At 54.8% G+C, this 19,450-nt stretch overlaps 1 protein-coding gene across 1 annotated transcript; it reads right to left on the reverse strand.

Annotated features, from left to right (window-relative positions):
• Nucleotides 1-15,785: 15,785 nt before the first annotated feature.
• On the reverse strand, nt 15,786-18,837 carry IRX5 (iroquois homeobox 5). Its single transcript, XM_072872912.1, has 3 exons — nt 18,479-18,837; nt 16,799-17,204; nt 15,786-16,552 (listed from the first exon to the last, which is right to left on the reverse strand). The coding sequence occupies exons 1-3, from the start codon at nt 18,725-18,727 to the stop codon at nt 15,786-15,788; spliced, it is 1,422 nt and encodes a 473-aa protein (XP_072729013.1). The 5' UTR covers nt 18,728-18,837.
• Between the last annotated feature and the right edge of the window lie 613 nt (nt 18,838-19,450).

The raw sequence follows: 19,450 nt of genomic DNA on the forward strand, positions 1-19,450 counted from the left end.
TGACTGAATCCCTGCCAGATGCCAACTCAGGTACAGGTGCTACCTCCAGGTCAGGTGGAGCCTATGTAGTGGGTCTGTGAGAAAATGGAGCATATGCAGAGCCTGGAAGGTTTAGGCTGAACAAAACCAGGGAACATGTTCTCCAGGAATAAGATTCAGAGAAAACTATGGCAGCAGCTCTTATCTTTTAAATTGAAAAGCTTGACATCAGACCTCAGCAGCTGGAGAGTTTAAGCAAAGAATATCCAATGGCTTGATTCCCAGTTCAAGGTGAGGACTTCCACTGCATGGTATGTTTAAAAAAAAAATTGGAGAAAACTATGTTACTAAGGCAAGTGAGGCCCTGATGTTCAATTTCGCCTGTAGAGAAGCAATGAGAAAAGGCAGAGTGAGACTAATTAGTCTGTTTTCTCCTCCTGTCTCCCCACGCAGGGCAATACCGTAACGTGAACGTACCTTGCTGTCCCATTATTGTCTCTGCTGTGCTGAGTCTTCCTGGCTTCTCCACTGGCAAGGATTCAGTGGCAAAGAGCAAAGCCTCCGTCGGTGAACCATCAGAGACTGGGCTTTTTCTGTTTCTTGTGTGCACTGATGTGCCAGCAGCTAGCCAGCAGGTTGGTACAATTATCCACAGATTTATCTATTACACAATGGTGGTGTAAGCTGCTTTGTGGGTTGTGGTTCCCCCCACAACCCAGGGCCTGGCCAGTGCTGGGGGCCACTAGCCTTGTGCTAGCCTTGCGCCGGTATCTGGAGTCCCCCCATAAGTCTCCTTGTCCACTGCTTTTCATGCTTAGTTACTGGTGCCCAGACTGCTGGGCTCTGCCCCGGCTTCAGCGCCACCCTTGGGCCTTCTGCCACCCCAGTGCCGATCTATAGCTCAACTTCAATTTGTGCTTGTCTAAGATGCATTTCTATCCCTCTCCACCTTCTTCTCCTCCTCAGATGATTGATTTATCTTGATGGGTTGGAGACACGTAGGGGTGCTTACTGACACAGTTCCTAGGTCTTGGTCTGCAGATGGCAGCTTTCACCTTCTCGTGTTGGTTCCTCAAAGAGTCTCTCATGAGATGATGGATATCTCAGTCTCTGCACATTCTTAGAATAAGAATGGTAACACAGAACTGACATACAGAGTAAATCCACTCATCTGATGCAAAAAAGGAGATAGCCAAAGAAGAATTAGTTTAAATGAGAAGTAATGAAAACATATCTATCTGAATACATTGTGCTGGGAGCATTTTTGAAATGGAGCATAAACAGCTTTCTGAGCACCAAGGTACCCTGCCTGGGACTCTAACTTTTTCTTCTCATGTTTAACAGTTGATTAGTACTGCCAGCACCCGCTTCCCATCCTCTTGTCCTGATGCAGTCCCCAGCGATAAGCACCAGCTCTGGTTCAACTGAAGTCATCCAGAAATGGGACCGAAATGCTTGTATACTAGTTGCATGGGGACCTGCTGAGAACGGATTACTGCCAAGGGAATGATACCATCAATAAGAAAATGGGAATTTGGGTGTAGAATTATTTATTTACTATTTATCCATGGCTGATGGCTGTCTTTTTTTTTTTTTTTAGTTGCAGCAAAGAGTGACTATAGTGTACTGTGTAGTGTTGTAACTTTGTTCTATAAGGTTTCTCAAGAATAAGACATCTGGGGAACCTTAAGCCTCTGTGATGATCATTAAGCCTCTGGAAGAAAACTAAAAGGAATGTTCAAAATCCAGATACAAACTGATTATGGTATAGCGCCGGACACTTCAGTCCTGGTGCTCAGGCATAGGACTGGCATAGGGTTAGGGGTGGGGAAGTGAGGACTTTAAGAGCTGAGTTTCCAGAGTTGTCCTGTTCATCCCAGAAAGTCTGTCTGTAACTGGTGTCCCAGCACCATCTCTGGCTAGAAAAAGGAAGTTCCCCCAAGGGATGCTTCAGCAGTGGCTGGTGAGCTCCAGGAGAGGCTGTCCTCTCAGGTCTGGCAAGCAGATTTACCTTCAGTTTCTCAACAAATGTGTGCCCTTTATTTGACTGAACTTTTCTCTAACCATGAATTCAAACTGCTTTGTAGTTTTAATTCATTGTTCAATACTGCTGTTTTGGGGAATTTATGAACTCTTTGATGGTCTCTTCTTCTTACAAGAAGGATTTAAGAGTGGGACATTGTGTAACGGTATGTGCGCTTGGCACAGCAACCAGTAAATAGGATGTTTTTTGCTAGCTATGTGATCTGTGGTATGTTTCATCTTCCGTCTTCCATATTGTAATTATTTCAGCGTCTCTATCCTTCTTGTCCGTTATGCTACCTTCACCAGCAGCGTGGAAGTGAGCACCTTTTACTCAAGGATCACGTCTGTTCCAGCTGCTTTCCTCACCTGAGGCCGGGGTGCAGGGCACTGGGAGCACAGAAGCTGGGGAGACGAGGGGGGAGGCTGAGCACAATGTGGGAGATTGGGGATGCCTCAGGTTTGGGTAAGGTAGAAAAGAACAGGCTGATGCAAGCTTATCTTTGCACCAGTCGCTGGAGTGTTTTGGCCGCAGTGAGGACAGTGTGTCTTTGCCAGCAGGTAGTGTAGGGCGGACCCTCAGGGAGGGCGTGAGAGTCTACATGAAGCGGTTTACTGACGCAGGAGTGTTACTGCAGGAAGAGTGGTTTACTTTGTGAACACTTGTCTACAAGATGTAGTATAGAGAGTAACACAGCAGTTTAATTTGAATGGATGAAATCTGGGCAGTTTTTAGGTAGGTTTTGGACAGTTTGTAGGCACCTGTTAGCTGCAGCATGGGGGCAAAGTTGAATTTGTGTGTGCTGTGCAGTTGGATTGCTGTGGAAAGCTAATCACAAGTGGCCTTCTGCAAGTGACCTCGAGACTCCAGATCCAGCTGGCTGCTTTCGGCCAGGGGTGAGCCAGGACGGAGCCCCCCGTCCTGGGAAAGGGGCCTCTGCAGCCCCTGGTGTGTGCCAGATGCTGTGGGCTGGGCCAGGCCGGGGCTGGGGCTGGAGCAGGACTGGGATGAGGCAGGAAACACAAGAGTGGCTTTGAGGGACGGGAGCCGCGGGCTGACCGTTGGGCAGGGCTCGGATGATGGCGGTGGGGCTGAGGGTGGCGCGAGGGCAGAGGAGCGAAGCGGGGTCTGAGGGGACGGCGCCGGCTCCCGATGGGAAGCGCTGAGGCCGCGCGGAGCAAGTACAGGGCCGCCATCAGGGCGTGAGGGCGCGAGGGGCGGTGGCTGCCGTACCTCAGGGCGGGGGCGGTGCCGGGGGCTTCGGCGGGAAACGCTGAGGTAGCTCAGGGCGGGAACGGCGCTGGAGGGGGAGTTCAACGGGCAACACCAAGGTACTGCAGAGATGGGACGGCACCAGGGGGGTTTCAAAGGGAAACACTGAGGTACCTCAGGGAGGGGATGGTGGAGTAGGAACCTTGAAGCACATCAGATGGGCCAACGGTGTGCTTTGGGCAGAAAATGCTGAGGTAACGCATCCTGGTAAAGTGGGGGAGAGTGGCCTCCCAGCATATCTGCAGGCTTGGGTTAACTGTGCTTGGGGACAGAGACACTGAGGTTGTTAATCCTGTCCTAAATATTTCTCTCTCTTTCCTGCAGCACCTGATTGGGCAGGGAAGGAAACGGACAGGAAAATCCCACACCACAACACAGGTACCACTTATTACTGTCGGTGTCAGAGATCTGAAAAACGGTTCCTGTCTTGTCCTTAAACAGCTTCTACTTGTACAGTTCTCCCAGGGAGTATACGCATTCCCCAATAAAATGCCATATTAAACCATAGGGTATGCACTTTGCAACTTCCAAGCCCATCTCTGCGTTAGCTCACACCTACAATATCGCACCGCACATGGGATTTTAACTTTCAACCAGTTGTTGTTGTGTTTGGCTGTGGTGAGGATAATGTATATTCATCAGCTGTTACTGTAGGGTGGACTTTTATGGGGAACATGACATTTTTGATGCAGGGCCTGGTTGATGTTGGAGTATTATTGTGGAAGCCTTCATGCGGGCATTTGTTGGTGATGGAGTGTTACTGCAGGAAGAGTGGGTAACTTTGTGAAGGCTTGTCGGTGAGATGCAGTAGAGAGAGTGAGAGAGCAGTTCAGTGTGAAAGGATGAAATCTGGGGAAGTTTGTACATACATTGCGGTTTAGTTTGAAAAGATGAAATCTGAATAGTTTGAAGGTAGATTTTGGACACTTGTTAGTTGGACAGTTGAACAGTTGACTTTGGGTGGTGCAATTGGATTGGTGTACAAAACTAATCAAAAGAGGACTTCTGCAAGTGACCCCAAGACTCAAGATCCAGCTGGCTACTTTAGGCCTTTTCACTCCACCTACCTGGGCTGAGGAGGGCCGTGCATGGCTGCACTGCTACCAGACCCCAATGGAGTGAAGTGCTACAAGCCTAAAGCACAGAAAATTCAAAAACAAAAGGTAAGGACTGTGGAAATTTCTGGTATTGAACTAGGACATCTATAACACTAAATTTGGTTGAGCACACATATACTTGGTGGAGGGCATGCCAGGAGGCACTGCTGCTGTGTGAAAACACGCTGGTGAAGTGGCTCCTAAGGGGAGAGGGGGTCTGTATGGGTCTTCCCAACCCCTTCTGGGATACCAGAATCCCTTGGGTAATACAAATTTTTGGTGTGGTAGCTCTGCCCTGTACGTGTGGTTTGCTGGGGTCGAGGAGAATCACCATTCCCCTGGGCAGCATAGAACAGCCCCTTTGAGCAGGGCACATCTCAGTGCATTGGTACCTATTAATTTGATCTAATTTGCTACTCTGTACATTTAGGATGGCAATTGTAGCATGGAGGAGGTGCCTCAGCAATAGCTAAGTTACTGTTCATTGGCTAACATGTTTTCATGAACACTTTGTTGTTCTTCTTTTTGTACCTGCTAATGTGATGTAGCAAAGGCTATTCGGTACTGTGCATGCAAAGCAAAATTAAGTCTGGCAGGTGCCCAGGAAGCCCTGCCATGTGTCCCAGCTGCTCACACTCACAGAGTGCTCAGTTTCCCCAATTTTGCTGCTGCACATTTTTCTCCAGCCACTCGCAAACAACAGAGACCTTGTGGTCAAGAGCTTCCTGATGATTTGGCATAGAGGTGTAAACAGATAAAGTTCATGAAGACGGTTTCTTGTAGAGATGGATTGAGTTTGCAATTCAGTTTTTTTCCCTCTGTTAATTTCAAAGACTAATGTGCCAGACTCCTCCCTCCACAGGTGAAGTCAGCAAATTGGCAGGGACATTACAGAGACTTACTTTCAGGAAAAGGGAGAAAAATGATTTTTTTTCCCTAATTCTGAGCACCATTACCCCTCACCTCTGAACCAAGAAAGACTTTATGTGGTGTCATAATTTAGCAAATTACTTCCTCAAAGGAAGGTCAAACATTTTACCATTCGATCAATAGGAAGCGACTTACAAATCATGTGTATTGATCATTGTAATCATTCAGAGGAATGTAGGGCAGACACTAAAATCACATGCACTTAGTCTTAATTGCCCACATTAAAGCAATTATGCCCCAAAACTGTCATTGTCTAATGCTGTGCACACTACCCAGCGTGGTAACTTTTAGCCATACATATTTAATCATAAATCAGCCTCTTAGGTCTGTTGCACTAAAGACCTACAATATTGCTGTAATTATGCAAATATAACTATGTCTTTTTTCATCAACATGGAAGATCATGTTGCTTTTGGGAGGAAAGTGGAGGAAAATAAGCCGCTATATTAATGCAGCTGGTATTTAATACATGTATTTTACAGCTGTGCTATGTGTTCATGACACAAGTACTTAAAGTGACCTGAAATTGCTAATGAACAGAGAGCCTTTGTAAAAGCAGTCACAGGTCAAGGACTTGCAGATAAAACTTGTTGAGCGGTACATTGATGGTAGGCTTGTGTCAGGAGAGTGCTATTTGTTCGAGGATGTTTATAAACATTATTTTCCAGAGGATCATTTCACCTAAAGGTGTCTCAGACAAATACCAATTTGGTAGCATTAAAATGAATGTGTTCGGATCTTGTAAACATAAGGTGGGTGCCTTTTTACTTTTGTCAAGGAAGCCAATGTGTAGTCTCAGGAAAGTTTTGGTTTGATTTGTTCCCACAGCCTCCACTGTGGGAACTGAAAGATTGGTTAGGAGTTTCTTCCTTCCATTCTAGAAACCATTTCTAAACAGATCTGGAAAATGAACCTTTCTTGGTATGTTATATACCTTGTATTTTGCAAACAAAAACATTTGAAATTACAGTTATTACCTAGCATGGGACAGCCAAATTTGCCCTTCACAGAGAATATGAGCTAAAGTCCCTTAAAGTTGATGAGAGCTTTTCTCCTGCCTTCCAGGGCTGAGATCTAGACCACAAAATAGGTACAGTGGCCCATTGGTCTGATGGGGTCAGTGTTAGGTTCTGGCCAGCCTTAGACAGTTCCCATGCAGCTCATGGAGGTCTTCAGAAACAGACATCTTCTAATGCAGCCCAGAACAGAACGGGACATGGAAAGGGAAAAAATACACAAGACTGAATACACAACACAAAGAGGCAGCAAAAGGAGGGAGTGTCCCACTGCTTCACCTAGAGCCTGAGCCTGCTCTTAATTCTTTACTCCCCTCTGAAGGAGCACGGAGCGGGCCGCACTCTGGCTTTGCATGCAGAGGCACAAAAGCAAGGCGCAGAGAGGGAAGACAGGCTGCTGTGATTGCAGGCACCTCCGCGCTACCATTTCCTGCTCCTCTGAGCTTTATTGGAGTCTGAAATACCACATCATTTCAGCGAGTGTTGATCGCTACATCGGTAGTTCTGCAAAACGTTCTTGTTGCACCTTCTCAGTCTTCAGCACAGTGGGCTGCTGACACACAGGCCTGAGGGTACTTCTGTGAAGCCCCAAAAGGTAATGAGAGAAGCTGCCTTTTTGGCAGCGGGCTCCAGCTAAGGCATGTGCACCTTCGCTGGGAGATGTGCAGGTTGCAGATCCCCCAGCAAGCTTCAGAGCTGCAGGAACAGGGAACGGTGCGTGGAAGCTAAGAGCTAAATTGATTCAATCCTGGGAAGATCTCTGACTCCAAATCTCAGGCAAATTTATTTTAACAAGTTTTTGAGAATGTCAGCAATGTTTCTGATCTGCTGGGGGTCTTAACCTGTTCAAAGCAGCAATGTGTAGAGCCTAAGATACCTTGTCGGTCCCATGTATATGCAGGTGGGCACAGAATCACAAGTAATTTAGTATGGGCATTTAAAAAGGGGGGAAAGTATGTCATTTCTCTCAGAAGCCCTTAGCCCCAAAATAGTGACTCAAGCATTAAACACTGATCAGAGAAGAAAGCCCCAAGCTATTTCAGTGGAGGAAAAAGAACATAAAATTTCTGGATTCAGAATGGTTGCATCAAATCTGATCAGAGCACTGATTAGGTTACAGGCTGGCCCTGGATACAGCCAGTTTGGGGGCACATTGCCTGTCTCTGTGCAGCTGGGTGGTGAGGGGCTGCAGCGTGCCTGATCGCTCGGGAATCCTGGCACTTCCTGCACTCGTTCGTTCTTTCAAGTAGCAATGAAGTTGTTTGGCTGGATCGTTTATGAAAGTTAAAATTGGTTTGTCATTTTCTTTTCGCTTCTCACACCTTATCTAGTTTCTACATTCTTCCCACTTCAGTAGTCAAAGTGATTGAAGGCCGAAAACTGAGCAGATCTGTCCCTGCAGCAACTTTCCTCGCGTTTCTCATTTACCGTTTTATCAAACAGGCTCTTTGTCTCTGCAGTCCCCTGATGTTGCCTCTGTTACACGGAGATATTCTTCAGGTCATGGGGGTTAAAAGGGGGCTAAAAAGGAGATCATATTGGACTTGCTTTACACAGACATGTAGCATTAGACCCAACGCCCAATAGAGGAAAGATATACTACTCCTATTTGATGAGCAGCAGGCCAATAAATTCATTAATCATCATTTTATGCCTCATCAAACACTTCCCAAGTTCCTCCATGGGAGTTATACAAATTAGCCACTGAAAAGGCAGTAATTTTAGTTTAGCTAGGTAAGTGCTTTTTGATTGCCTTCCTGAACAATGCTTCCCTTGACAAGCTAATAAATCAGCCCTTTCTGAATCAGAAGTGCAGCAAGTGCGAACAATAACTCCACATAGTTTCTCCGCTGATTTCAGCTGGAAGGCCTAAGAGGATGATCTGGGATCAAAGTCTCTTACTTTATTGCAGAGCAAAAGCTTTCTTTATGAAGAAGAGCTACAGAGAAATGAGGGAAGGGGGGATTTTTTTAATCAATTAATGAGAGAAAAAGTCTTGAAACAAAAAGGAGGCCTAAGTCTCTGATGGCAGGGATGCTGGGAGGCCGGCGGGGTTACAGAGCAGCCCGGGCAGGAGTGGGCGCTGCTGCAGGTGAGGCTGGAGGCATAAATTGAGGGGCTGCTCCTGTGGAGAGCTGCAGATTACCAGGGCAAGTCAGAATAGAGGCTGTATTTAATCTGCGACCAATTGATTCTTTGAGTGTTTCAGGTATTTGTAGTGTAGGTTTAGATTTGTTGGGTGGCTTTACAGTGGGAAGCCTTGAGGCTGTGCTGTCTTATCTTTTTTTTCAAATTGCTGCCTTTGACAGCATCATTTTTTTAAACTTGGCCGTAAATCATTTCACTAATCAGCTGTCACCAGCCAACATGCGTACATTGGCATTCAGCCGGAGAATTTGTTTTGGAAGGCCTTTAGCAACAAAAACTATGTTTGTATCAATAACCGTCTGTTAATGTCTCATGCATACGGATGTAGAACACGGGGAGGAACAAGGGGAGACAGCAGTAACGGAGAACAATTTGGCGGAGGGAAGGGGGGAAGAGTATTAATTGCCTCGTACGGCGCAGCCTCCCCCTGCCCCGCCGCGGCTCAGGTGAAGCGGTTACCTGCCGTTACCTGCGGCTCCGCCGAGCCGGGCTGCGCGCAGTGCTGGGGACCCGCGAGGGGCCGGGGCGCAGAGCCCAGCACCGCCCGCCGCTCCACCGTGGCGGAGTCCGAGGCTTCCCCCTCCTCGAGTCTAGACCCGAGGTATTTTAAGTACAGTGTGTCTCTTCTCCTCTTCATTAACTTTCGCTCCACACATCACTGCATGCCTCTGAAAATAACTTGGCAAACTGGGAGCCGTTTATCTCTTTTATCTTGGGACCTGATCCAATTAAATAAGTGCACATTTACATTTGCATCCATCAGGCATGAGCGTGGAGAGGTCTGTGGCTTGCTTTAAGCAAATAAAAGTCAATTTCGCTGGAAAAGAGGTGTCTGGACCAAGACCCCGTCCCGTCCCGTCCCGGCCGCAGGGGCGAGCCGAGCCCGGCGGGTCGAGCAGGCGGGTGCGGGGCAGCGCTGCTCGCCGGCCGCGGGCAGGATGCAGCCCCGAGCCGGGCCCCTTGCCGGGCTGGACGCACAGCACCGCCATGGCAGAAAGAGGTGGTTATTGGACAAGTGCCTGCATCAGCCCGAGCCGGGCTCCCGGCACGCTGCGAGTTCTCACATGCTCTAATTATAACAGATGAGTAACGCCGTGTGGAGGACATTTATTTTCTGGTAGTTGGAGGTGAAGAGATTTCTGGCTGAGGAGGCTGGCAGCGCCCGGCGGCGGAGCCTCGGGCCGGGAGCCGCTCCGGCCGACCCGGCAGGGCAGGACCCCAGGGAGATGCTGGGCGCCCCCGCTCCGGCCTCCCGCCGCGTTTGGCCCCGCCAGGCTGAACCGGCAAAGATTTCCGCGCCAGCAAACGTGCAAGGGGAGGCGAGAGGGGCTCAGGCAGCGCCCGGCCGCCTCCCCGCCGCGGGCGCCTCTGCGCCTGCAAATCAGCCGTGAAAATAATGCTCCCGCTGAGGAACTGGTATTAAACAATGGGGCAGCCGCCCCAAAGAGAGGGGCTGGGGGACCGGGCAGCGAGGTGACCTGTCCGGGCCACAGCCGGGCCGTGGAGCCGTACCTCTTGAGCGGCTCTCCGCGCCCTTGTGACACCCGCTGCCTCCAGCGCGTTGCAGGGAAGCAGCCCCGGAGCCCGGCGCAGCCCTCCCGGGGGAGGGCGAGCCTCGGCGGCCGCGCAGGGAAACGCCTCTGCCTTTGCGGGAGAAGCAGAAGCGTCCGTGTTGGGGGGACCCATGTCCCCTCGGGTCAGCGTTAGGCGCGCCGGTGGAGGTAGTGCCGAGGGTGCTGGCTGCAGCGGCGGCCACGCCGGGGGATCCGAGGGGGCATTAAGCCCGGGGGCTCCGGCCGCAGCCTGGGAGCGGGGCCAAGCGCTGGAAGCAGCGCTTTGGGGCTGCCGGCGGCGAAGGAGGCGCCGAGCGGAGCGATGTCGGGCAAAAAACCGCAGTGCCCGCGCAGGAGCCGTCTCGCGCGGCCGCCCCGTCGGGCAAGGCCGGCACCTCGGCCAGGCGCGGCCCGTCCCTCGCCGGCCTCTGCCGAGCCCTTTCCCCGGCAGACAAAGGTCCCCGGGCCGGGTCGCGCCGCCGGGCGGCCGCTTGCGCGCCCGCGGAGGCGCGGTGGAGGAATGCGGGGACAATGCGCCATCTGTCACCGCCGGGCTGCGCCGCGGCCGGGAGCGCCGCCGAGGGCGCTGATTTATGCTGAATGCGCCTTAGAAGATCTCGATGTAGACTTTGTCTTTCTCTGTCAGAGCCAAGTAAAAAGAAACAGCTGGCCTGAATTTTTAGCACCCATAATTAATTAAGAGCTTCATTCCTGGGATTTGATGATTCAATAAAGCAAGACCCTTATTCCCCTATGTGATTCCAGTGAATATCTACTCCACTCCAATCCTTTTGGGTCCCAAGATAGGGCAGATTAACACTCTTTTTCTGTGGGAGAGAGGGGAAAAAATGCCTCAAGATTGCATCTGAGGCGCACACAAAAGGTAAATTCAAAACTGCCACTTGTTCTCCGCAAAGGCCCCTTATTCTCCGCTATTGATGTATTTGTGCCAGGTTTTAAAGAAACCAGAGGGGGGATGAGGAATTAACATATTGCTCATTTGGAAAAACAGCCGGTTCTGGTTTTGGTAACACTTGTTCCCTTGCCAGCCACAGATGTCCTTACTAATAATCTAGGCAGGTCACAGAAAGAGGGGAGCGGGGGGGCGCGCTCCCCTGGCACTCTCGTGCCGCTCCCAGGCTGCCCCCAGCCCCGGGCGCGGCTGCTGCTGCTGGGGCGGGCGGTGGCCGCGGAGCCGGGCGCACCGCTCCGCCGGCTGCGGAATACGCGCAGCTGAGGACCGGCGCTGTGCGCGGGCCGGGCCGTGGGGCCGAGTTTTCCTTTTTTCCCTTTTTTTTTTTTTTTTAAATTCATGTATGTGCCCCCTCCGGAGTTTGGCAGAAGAGGGGGTTTGGGTTGACGTTCCTGTACTTTTCCCTACTGCAGAACCCTGTGGTATTTTTCAGTCGCCTCCTTTAAACTTGCTGACCGTATGATTTCCCGTGTTCTCTTGGCGGAGGGGCTTTCAAGTAGTTCCTAGGCACGACAAGAGAAGATGCTGTTCAGATCCTCTTACAGGGGTGCAGGGGGGAGAAGCCCAATAAGCCAATTAGACGCGACCGCGCCGTCCCGGCTGCCGCGGAGGCTCCGCGCCGCGCGGCAGCCCCGTAGGTTAATCGCGACAATTGGAAAAGCAACACTCGCGGGGAGAGCAGCGGGGGGGATGTAAACACGGTCCGGGGTGTTGAGGGTCTAAATTAGGATTTGTTTTGTTTTTAAGCGTGAAAGAGGAAGCAGCAGGGCTGCGGGCTGCGCCAGGCTCCCCGTCTCTCCCGCCCTCCGTCTCGGCGGTTGAGAAGCGGTGCTGGAGGTACAGAGGGGTCCCGCTACCCCCGCCGGAGCTCGGGGGCTGTGCCGGCTGCCAACCGCACCCCCAGCTCTGTCCGTTTTCCTCCAGGACGGAGGGGAATTTACCGTGGATGGGACCGCTGGCTGCAGCCCCGGGGTCCCGGCCCCGCCCGGGGTCTCATCCTCCGAGGCGCGTCGGGGAGGCGACGGGCCCGCCGGGACGGGCACGCTCGGTCCCGGGGCACCTGGGGGGGTTTCCCCCAGGAAGCCTCTTCCCTCCCCGTGAAGAGGGCGCCTGGCTCGGCCGGGCGTGGAGGGGCGCGCTTCCCCGGCGGGAGCTGCGCTCTCTGCCCGACGGGCTGCAGCTTTCCGCCGGGAGCCTCTGCATGCCCCCTCCAGTGTCCCGGATCCCCGATCCGCGGCCGGCGCGGCCTGCAGACTGAGCTGGTCCTGCGGCCCCGCGCGTGGACGCTGCCGGACAGCCGGGCCAACACGCTTCTTCGCCGCGGTGGGGGTTTTTTGGGGGATGTTGGACTGTCAGCTGCGGCAGGGGGCGGCCCCTGCGCCGCACCCCGCTCCTACCCGCGCCGCTCAACCGGCGCCGTCGGGGCGGGCGGCGGAGTGGGTCGCGGCCCCCCCCGCCCCATCGAAGGGCCGCGGCGGGGACTGCCGCCCTGCGTCCAGTGCGGGGGGGGGGGGGGGGGGGGGGCAGAAAGGGGCGAGCTGTTTCCCGCGGGCGCGGAACGGCGCCCCGTGGAGGCTGGGCCGTTCCCACCTGCGCCCGTGCGCAAGCACCTGCTCCCAGGCGCGCTGGTGGGAGCCCAGCCCGTGGGGCCCCGCCGCCAGCCCCGCTCTTCCCCCTCGCCAGACCCAAAACCGCTCCGCAGCGGCAACGAAACCCTCCCGCCCCCAAACCGGGCAGGGGTCCGCTCCCAGCGTGAAGCGTCGCTCCCGGCCTCTCCGGAGGCTGCTCCCCAGTAACCTACGGCAGCTTTAATTGGCAGCAGATGTTATTTTTATTTTAAGATATCCTAAATTTTTTTTTAACAACAAATTAACATGCCAGAGGCAAAAAAGGCGGACGCTGCTCCCTCCTCCCTGCTCTGTTATAAAAAAGAAACAGGGAAAATCGTGCTTATGTTAAATACAGGCTGTACAGTACATCTCCCGTGGCAGGGGAAGAGGGTGAAGAATAAAATTGTTGTATGAAATCGACGGGGCTACAATAATAGTTATGGTTTAAAATAGGCGACAGGCTGCAACCTAAAGGAAACGGTTAATTCCCTTAGGAATTTATACATCAAACGAAAACCTTATTGAGATCGCTGATAGACCTATTCAAAATAGCCCCGATTATAAGGAATAGGGCTTTTGAACGAGCGAAGCTTCTAAGCTGCTTTGCAAAATAGCTTTTTCAGAGATAGGAAGATCAGTTGGGGAAAGGTAGAGCGACAATTAAAAAAAAAATCCACAGCTAGATGAGTAATTGCAACCTATTTATTTTGAGACAGTCGTTCCACCGCGGGACCTGTTGTCTCCGGACCGTGGTCCGGAGGGGCTGGGTCGGCTCTCTGTAGCGAAGGGTGCTCGGAGGTTCCACCCGAGTTCAGCCAGAGGAGATGTCCGCCGGGAGTAAAGGTGCCGGGAGGAGCCCGGGCTGGAGGCGACCCGCGGGGGTTTGCCTTCAGACCCGGACCAGCTCTGCCCCTGCCCCTCACCACACGAACTTTCTCCCGTTTTAAACAAGGCAGGTGAGTCCAATAAAGCTCACTGCTGCGCGAAAAATACGCCTTCCTGCAGGTCTCCCTGACTGGAAAGAAAAGATCCAAACGAGGAATTCGAGCGTTTTTTAAAAATTCATTTATAATTTATAAAGTGACAAAATAATGTACTATTATCCCAGGAATATTTGATTCTTTACACATTCAGCTTGAAACAATTTTGATTTTAAAACAGATTATCTACAAAGATCATATAACCATGTGAACATGGACTGCATCTTTAAAACATAAAATACAAACTACTATTTAAAATCCCGTCAATGTAAATATGCATGAATAAACCTGTTACAGCTAGTAAATGGCTCTGACAAAGTTGAAGAGATTACAGAATAATTATCTGGCTCGTAAAGAAAAAAACCCAAACAAAACGGAGGGGTGTCTCGGCACCAGCTCCAGCGGTCCCAGCGATATTTCCATTGCATTAACAGCGGCAATGCACTCGCATACAGCTGACACCCGCAAAATCCGATTTGAACAGGGAAAAACCCGTCCCCGGAGCTGGGCGCTGGAACAGTTCCTCGGCGTTACTCGTTCGGTGGGGACCCGGGCTACTCGGATCACCGCACCGGCGGGGACTGACTTTCGGGAGGTGGTTTGAAGTTCCACGCCGGGTTCCGCTGGGGAGCACCTAACTCGCTCAGGGCCCCGCTCTCCCCCTGGCTTAGGCTGTGGAGCGACAGAAACGCGCTGAAGGGGCTCAGGGCGCTCTCTGTCCCCTACACGGGGGACGTTTGGGAGCTGGGAGCGCCCCGGCGGCCCATCCCCAGCCCCGGCGGCGGCCGCAGTCCGCCACTCGCCGCGGCGTGGCGGGCGCTGCGCTGCGCGGAGCGCGGCGGCCCCGCGGGGCTCCCGCACTGCCGAGCGGGCGGCGGGAGCCAAACTCGGGCCGAGTGTGACACCTACCTGCCAGCGCCGGGAAGCACCGCGCCCGCGGCCGGCCCTGCGCGGGACTCCGCGGCCGGCCGCCCCAGACCGCGCCGTCCCGTGGGCCGAGGGCAGCGGTGCAAAACGCCGGGGGGTGGGGAGGGGGGAAAAGGGGCTTGGGCCGAGGCGTCCCCTGCCGTGCCGAGTGCTTTTGCCTGTGCAATCCCCATCCCCGGACACCGCCGCAGCACCTCTGCAGCAGCGACGCGGGCTAAATCTGGCAGAAAATCGAACTCATTAGCAAAGTTCACCAGCTGATTGCTTTGCATAAAACACGACACTGATTGGAAGTAATTAGGTTAAAAGATGGGACTGCGCTTCGATTTGGTGTATCTAACAAGTGCTTTTGTGCATGGCCTGATGTAAGCCTTTACCTCCGGAAACAGCGTTCCTCCCGCGCCCGTCCCCGTCCCGGTGCCGCCGCCGCCGCTCGCCTCTCCTCCCCGGCCCCGCGGGCGGCTCTCGCCGCCGGAGCCCGACCTTTTAGAAGTCGTCAGTCACTTTGAAAAAGACTTCAGGTACTACTGTAAGGTCCTAAACGGAGCCCCGCGTCTCCTTTAAAGCGTGTATTTTCCCCGCAGCTATGCACGTATCTGCCCGTTGCAAAAAAACAGTGGGTTTGATTCTGTTAAAAATCTCTTTTAATTAAATATTTGCATTTTACAAAGGCGGCTGCAGTTTTTTGTATCTAATAAGTATAACCTATTTCCTTTTTTTTTTTTTTTTTGCATTATAGTTTAGCTCACACCCGAGGCAAAAAAAAAACAACAGGCATAAAAAATTAAATTAAACTTGTTTATATATATTTTAAAACTATGAAACAATTCGGAAAAAGACACAGAAATGTATATATTTATATTACGAAAACAACATTAATGCCTGTACAGGTGTCTTGATTTCATAATTTACTTCAAAGATACTGTATTATCAATTTAAATACAAAAAGCTACATTAAATATACAGAATAAGATTTAATACAAATCTTTCTTCTTTGTGTGTGTGTGAGAGAGCGTGCCACTCGTTTGCTTTTCCCTTGGTTAAGACATTTCTGGGCGGTTTCCACCCAGCAATTTCCAATAGACTCTATAAACTTTTGAAGGGGGGGCTGGGGAGGAGGGGGCAGCTGGTCTTTTTCTGTTTGTTTTGTTTTTCTTTTGGTAGTGGAAAAATAACTGCCAAAGCAATTTATTATTTCTCTCAATAAATTAAAAAAAAAAAAAAAAAAACCGAACAAAACCACAGTCCCGGGAGGGGGTAAGGAGGAGAAGCCGGTATTAAATGTTGGACATACCTTTCTTCAGTTCGTAAGGTGAGTCTTTGCAAAGGTCTACTTGGGACTGGCTCCTGATCATTTTAGTGTCTTTAGCCAGGCTCTCGGCTCTGCTGAGGACAGTCTGGTTTAATCCATTGAAGTGGGCGCCGGGGGCGGCCGCGGCGGGGCCGCCGGCGGGGTGCCCGTGCAGGGCCCCGAAGGAGCCGTAGTTCGTGTAACCGGGGTAGAAGGGCGCCGTGTAGTAGAGCGGCCGCGGCAGGACCGCCCCGTTGGGGAAGGGGCACTGCGCCGCCGGCGAGCGCGGCCGCGGCGGCGAGCGCGACGGGCCGCCGCCGCCCAGCACGGCGGGGCCCGGGGGCGCCGCCTCGCCGCCGGCCTCCTTCGCCTTGTCCGCCGAGGTGGCGATCTCGGCCAGGGACCAGAGCTTCGGCTTAGCCAGGGCCGCCTGCTGCGGCGAGTGGATGACGGAGGCGCCGGTGGCGGCGGGCAGCAGCGGGTGCAGGTCGGCGGCGTGCGGTGGCCCGGCGGCGGCGGAGGGCGGGCGGTACGGCGGGGGCTCCTCGCCGCCCGCCGGCAGCAGCCCGCGGCCCGCCGGGCAGGGGCCCAGCGGGGAAGAGCCGGGCGCCTTGGGGGGACCGGGCGGCCCGTCGAGCCGCTCCTCTGCCGGCTCTTTGCAATCCGAGTCGCTGAGGCCGGCCTCGGCCTCCCCGGGGCCGGGGGACTCCTGGAGGCGCTCGCAGCCCGGCACTGCCTTGGGATCCACCGGTCCTGGGGAGGGGGGAAAGGATAGGGGTGGGGGGCAGCTCTCGGGCTCGCCCTGCGCCCCCAAACCCGCCCACCCACTTCGCCGCCGTCCCCCCCCGCTCGGCCCCGCCGCCGCCAGGCCCGCAGCGCTGCCCTCCGACTCCCCCCACCCCGGCTGCCCGCTCGGGGGCACAGGTTGCCGCGCCGCACCGGCTCGGAGGCAGCCCCGAGGGCGCGGCCGCCGTGGCCCGGCCGAGCCCGCTGCCCTACCTGTGTCCGGCGTCCCGGGGTCCCCCTTCTCCTCCAGTTTCTGGGGCTCGTCCTCGTCGTTCTTCTCCAGGTCGATGTTCTCCTCTTCCTCCTCGTCCTCGCTGCGGTTCCGCGGGGTCCAGGTCATTTTGTTCTCCTTTTTGAGCCGCCGCCGCGCGTTGGCGAACCAGGTGGAGACCTGGGTGAGGGTCATTTTGGTGATGATGGCCAGCATGATCTTCTCGCCCTTGGTGGGGTAGGGGTTTTTCCGGTGCTCGTTGAGCCAGGCCTTGAGGGTGGCCGTGGCGTCCCGCGTCGCGTTCTTGCGGTACGCGGGGTCCCCGTAGGGGTAAGAGCCGAGCGGCGCCGCGTACGGGTGGTACCCCAGGGAGCCGGCCATGCCCGGCGTGTGGTCGTAAGGCGAGCCCTGGGGAGAGAGGGGAGAGCGGCCCGGCGGGGCGAGGTCAGGCGGCCGCGGGGCGGCAATGACACGACAAGGGCAGCGCCAGGGCCTGCCCGCGGCCCCTGCCCGCGCCCCGCCACCTCTGCCCCGGCGCCGGGCCTTGCCCGGCTTCTCCCTCGGCTCCTCCCCAGGAGAACGGGCGGAAGGGCCTGGGGGCTCGGCCGGGGCCGGGAGGCTCCGGCCCCAGGAGACCACCGGCCGCCTGCAGCAATGCAGCGCCTCTCCCCCAAATGCAGGCGCGGAAAAGCAAGTGGGCAGCGCGGCGAGGGGGCGGTCAACGGCGGCGGGACCCTTCCCTTCCCTTCCCCCCCTGGGCTGCGATCGCGGCGGGCAACCTGCCGGGCCCAGGCGGCCGGGCCGGGCCGGGCCGGGCCGCTCCTCTGCCAGGCCAGGGGCGGGGGGAGGAAAAAAATAAAGGGAAGACGAGAAAAGAGAAAAAAAGAGACGAGAAGAAAAGAGAAGAGAAGAAAAAAAAAGGAAAGAAAAGAGAAAAGAAAAAGAGAAAATAAAAGAGAAAATAAAGATAGAAAAAGCAAAGAATAAACTGTGACACTGCCTAGAGCCTAAACACGGGGGGAGAAGCTGAGCAAAACTCCCCGGGTTTTGGGGGGAACTGCGGGGCACTGGCGGCGGCCGCGGCTCTGCGGCGGGGATGCCCCGCGCCCCGGGCCGGCCCCGCGGTGCTCGCCGTCGCGCACGGCGGCGCAGTGCCCTGCCTTCCCCTTCCCCTTCCCTTCCCCGCGCAGCGCCCGCGCAGCGGCTGGCGGCCATGGGATTAGAGCTCTGCAATATTTAAGCAGCCTAATTATCGCCGTGCAGGGGAAAGTTGCCTGGGTTTATCGCCCGGATTTCTCCCATCGCCGGCCGCTGCTGGGTTAATTCGCTTTTCAATCACAACAAGCTAATTGCTGCGGAATTACGATTGCTGTTTTATTTAAAAAAAATTTTTTTTTTTTTGAGGGAATGAAATCGGTCCCCGCCTGCCCCAGCCCCGTCTCGCCCGGGCCGTGCCGGTGGCTCCCCCTGCGCCCGGCCCTGCCCGCCGCCAGCAACAGTGTGCGGCAGCACACGGCAGCGATTCGGAAAAGTTGGGCGGCGAGGCGGGGAGCCGCGTTCCCTTTTGTCCCCGGTATCTCAAAAATAAAATCGGAACAAAAAGCAGGCCCGGGAGGGGTGGCAGGCGCCCGCGGGATGCCGCCGTGCGCGGCGCGGTGCCGGCTGCCCGGAGCTGCTCTTACCACGTAGGAAGTGAAGGCGGCGGCGGCGGCGGCGGCCGGGTCGGTGCCGTACTGGAGGTGGGAGTTGTAACCCGGGGAAGGGGCGGTAAAGGCGGTAGATCCGGCATAAGGGGAAAAAGCGGAGCCCGAAGAAGATCTCCCAAGTTCATCGGTCCTGGGTCCGGAGATCACGCTGGTGCTGTACGCCGGGCAGGAGTAGAGAGCCAAGGACGCTGACGGCTGGTACAAGTAACCCTGAGGATACGACATGGCCAGGCGCACACATATACCCGGGAGCCCAAGGCGCCGGGAGGGAGCCGCCGCGCTGCCGGGCTGGGGCCGCTGCGGCCGGGGCTTCGCGGGCGCCTCTCCGCCCTCGCCAGCTGGGCAGCGGCGGCACCTTGCTCTGTGCCGGGGCTGCTGCTCCGCGCTCGCCTGCAGCCTGGCACCGCTTCCTCCTTTTTCTCCCCCCCTCGCTTCCCCCTCTCTTCCCGCCCCCCCGCTCTCTCTCTCTCTCCCCCCCCTTGCACTGGGGGGCTTTTTTTCCCCCCCTTCCTCCCCGCTCTCGCTTTCCGAAGGGTCCTGCCAAGATGCTAAGTTGGAAATTGCAGCTCCTGACGCCTTCTGCGCGGCCCGGCGAGGCTCCTCCTTCGCGGGGTGTTGTCAGTGGAAGGACTGGCAGGACCCCGCTGGGCTGCCGCGGCCGGGCCCAACCAGCGGGAGGGCTCCGCGCTTCCCTCGGCCCTCCCCAGCGCTCAGAGGCTCAAGTGCGCCGGCTCCTGGATTGCAGTCACCTCCGAGCCATTTAAGATCAGCTCCAACTTTCTGCATGTGCTAAATACCGTGCGGAGCCGCGCTGCGCCGGAATGCAAGCCAATCAGTATATGAAAAAAAAATGGATATTTAATAAGATTTATTAGCCGCCCGGCTCCCCCTCTGCGCAGCCACCCCTCCTCTTGCTCTCTGCCCCCTGCCCCTCCCTCCACTAAATCA

Source organism: Ciconia boyciana, chromosome 9 (genome assembly GCF_034638445.1).
Source record: "Ciconia boyciana chromosome 9, ASM3463844v1, whole genome shotgun sequence".
Classification (NCBI taxonomy): domain Eukaryota; kingdom Metazoa; phylum Chordata; class Aves; order Ciconiiformes; family Ciconiidae; genus Ciconia; species Ciconia boyciana.

Excerpts from the sequence above, each read along its gene's own strand:
- IRX5 (XM_072872912.1), bottom strand. The coding sequence starts at position 18,727 with ATGTCGTATCCTCAGGGTTACTTGTACCAGCCGTCAGCGTCCTTGGCT. Across the intron at positions 17,205-18,478 it reads CCGCCTTCACTTCCTACGTG|GGCTCGCCTTACGACCACAC; the intron begins GTAAGAGCAGCT and ends CTCTCTCCCCAG. Across the intron at positions 16,553-16,798 it reads CCCCGGGACGCCGGACACAG|GACCGGTGGATCCCAAGGCA; the intron begins GTAGGGCAGCGG and ends CCCCCTCCCCAG.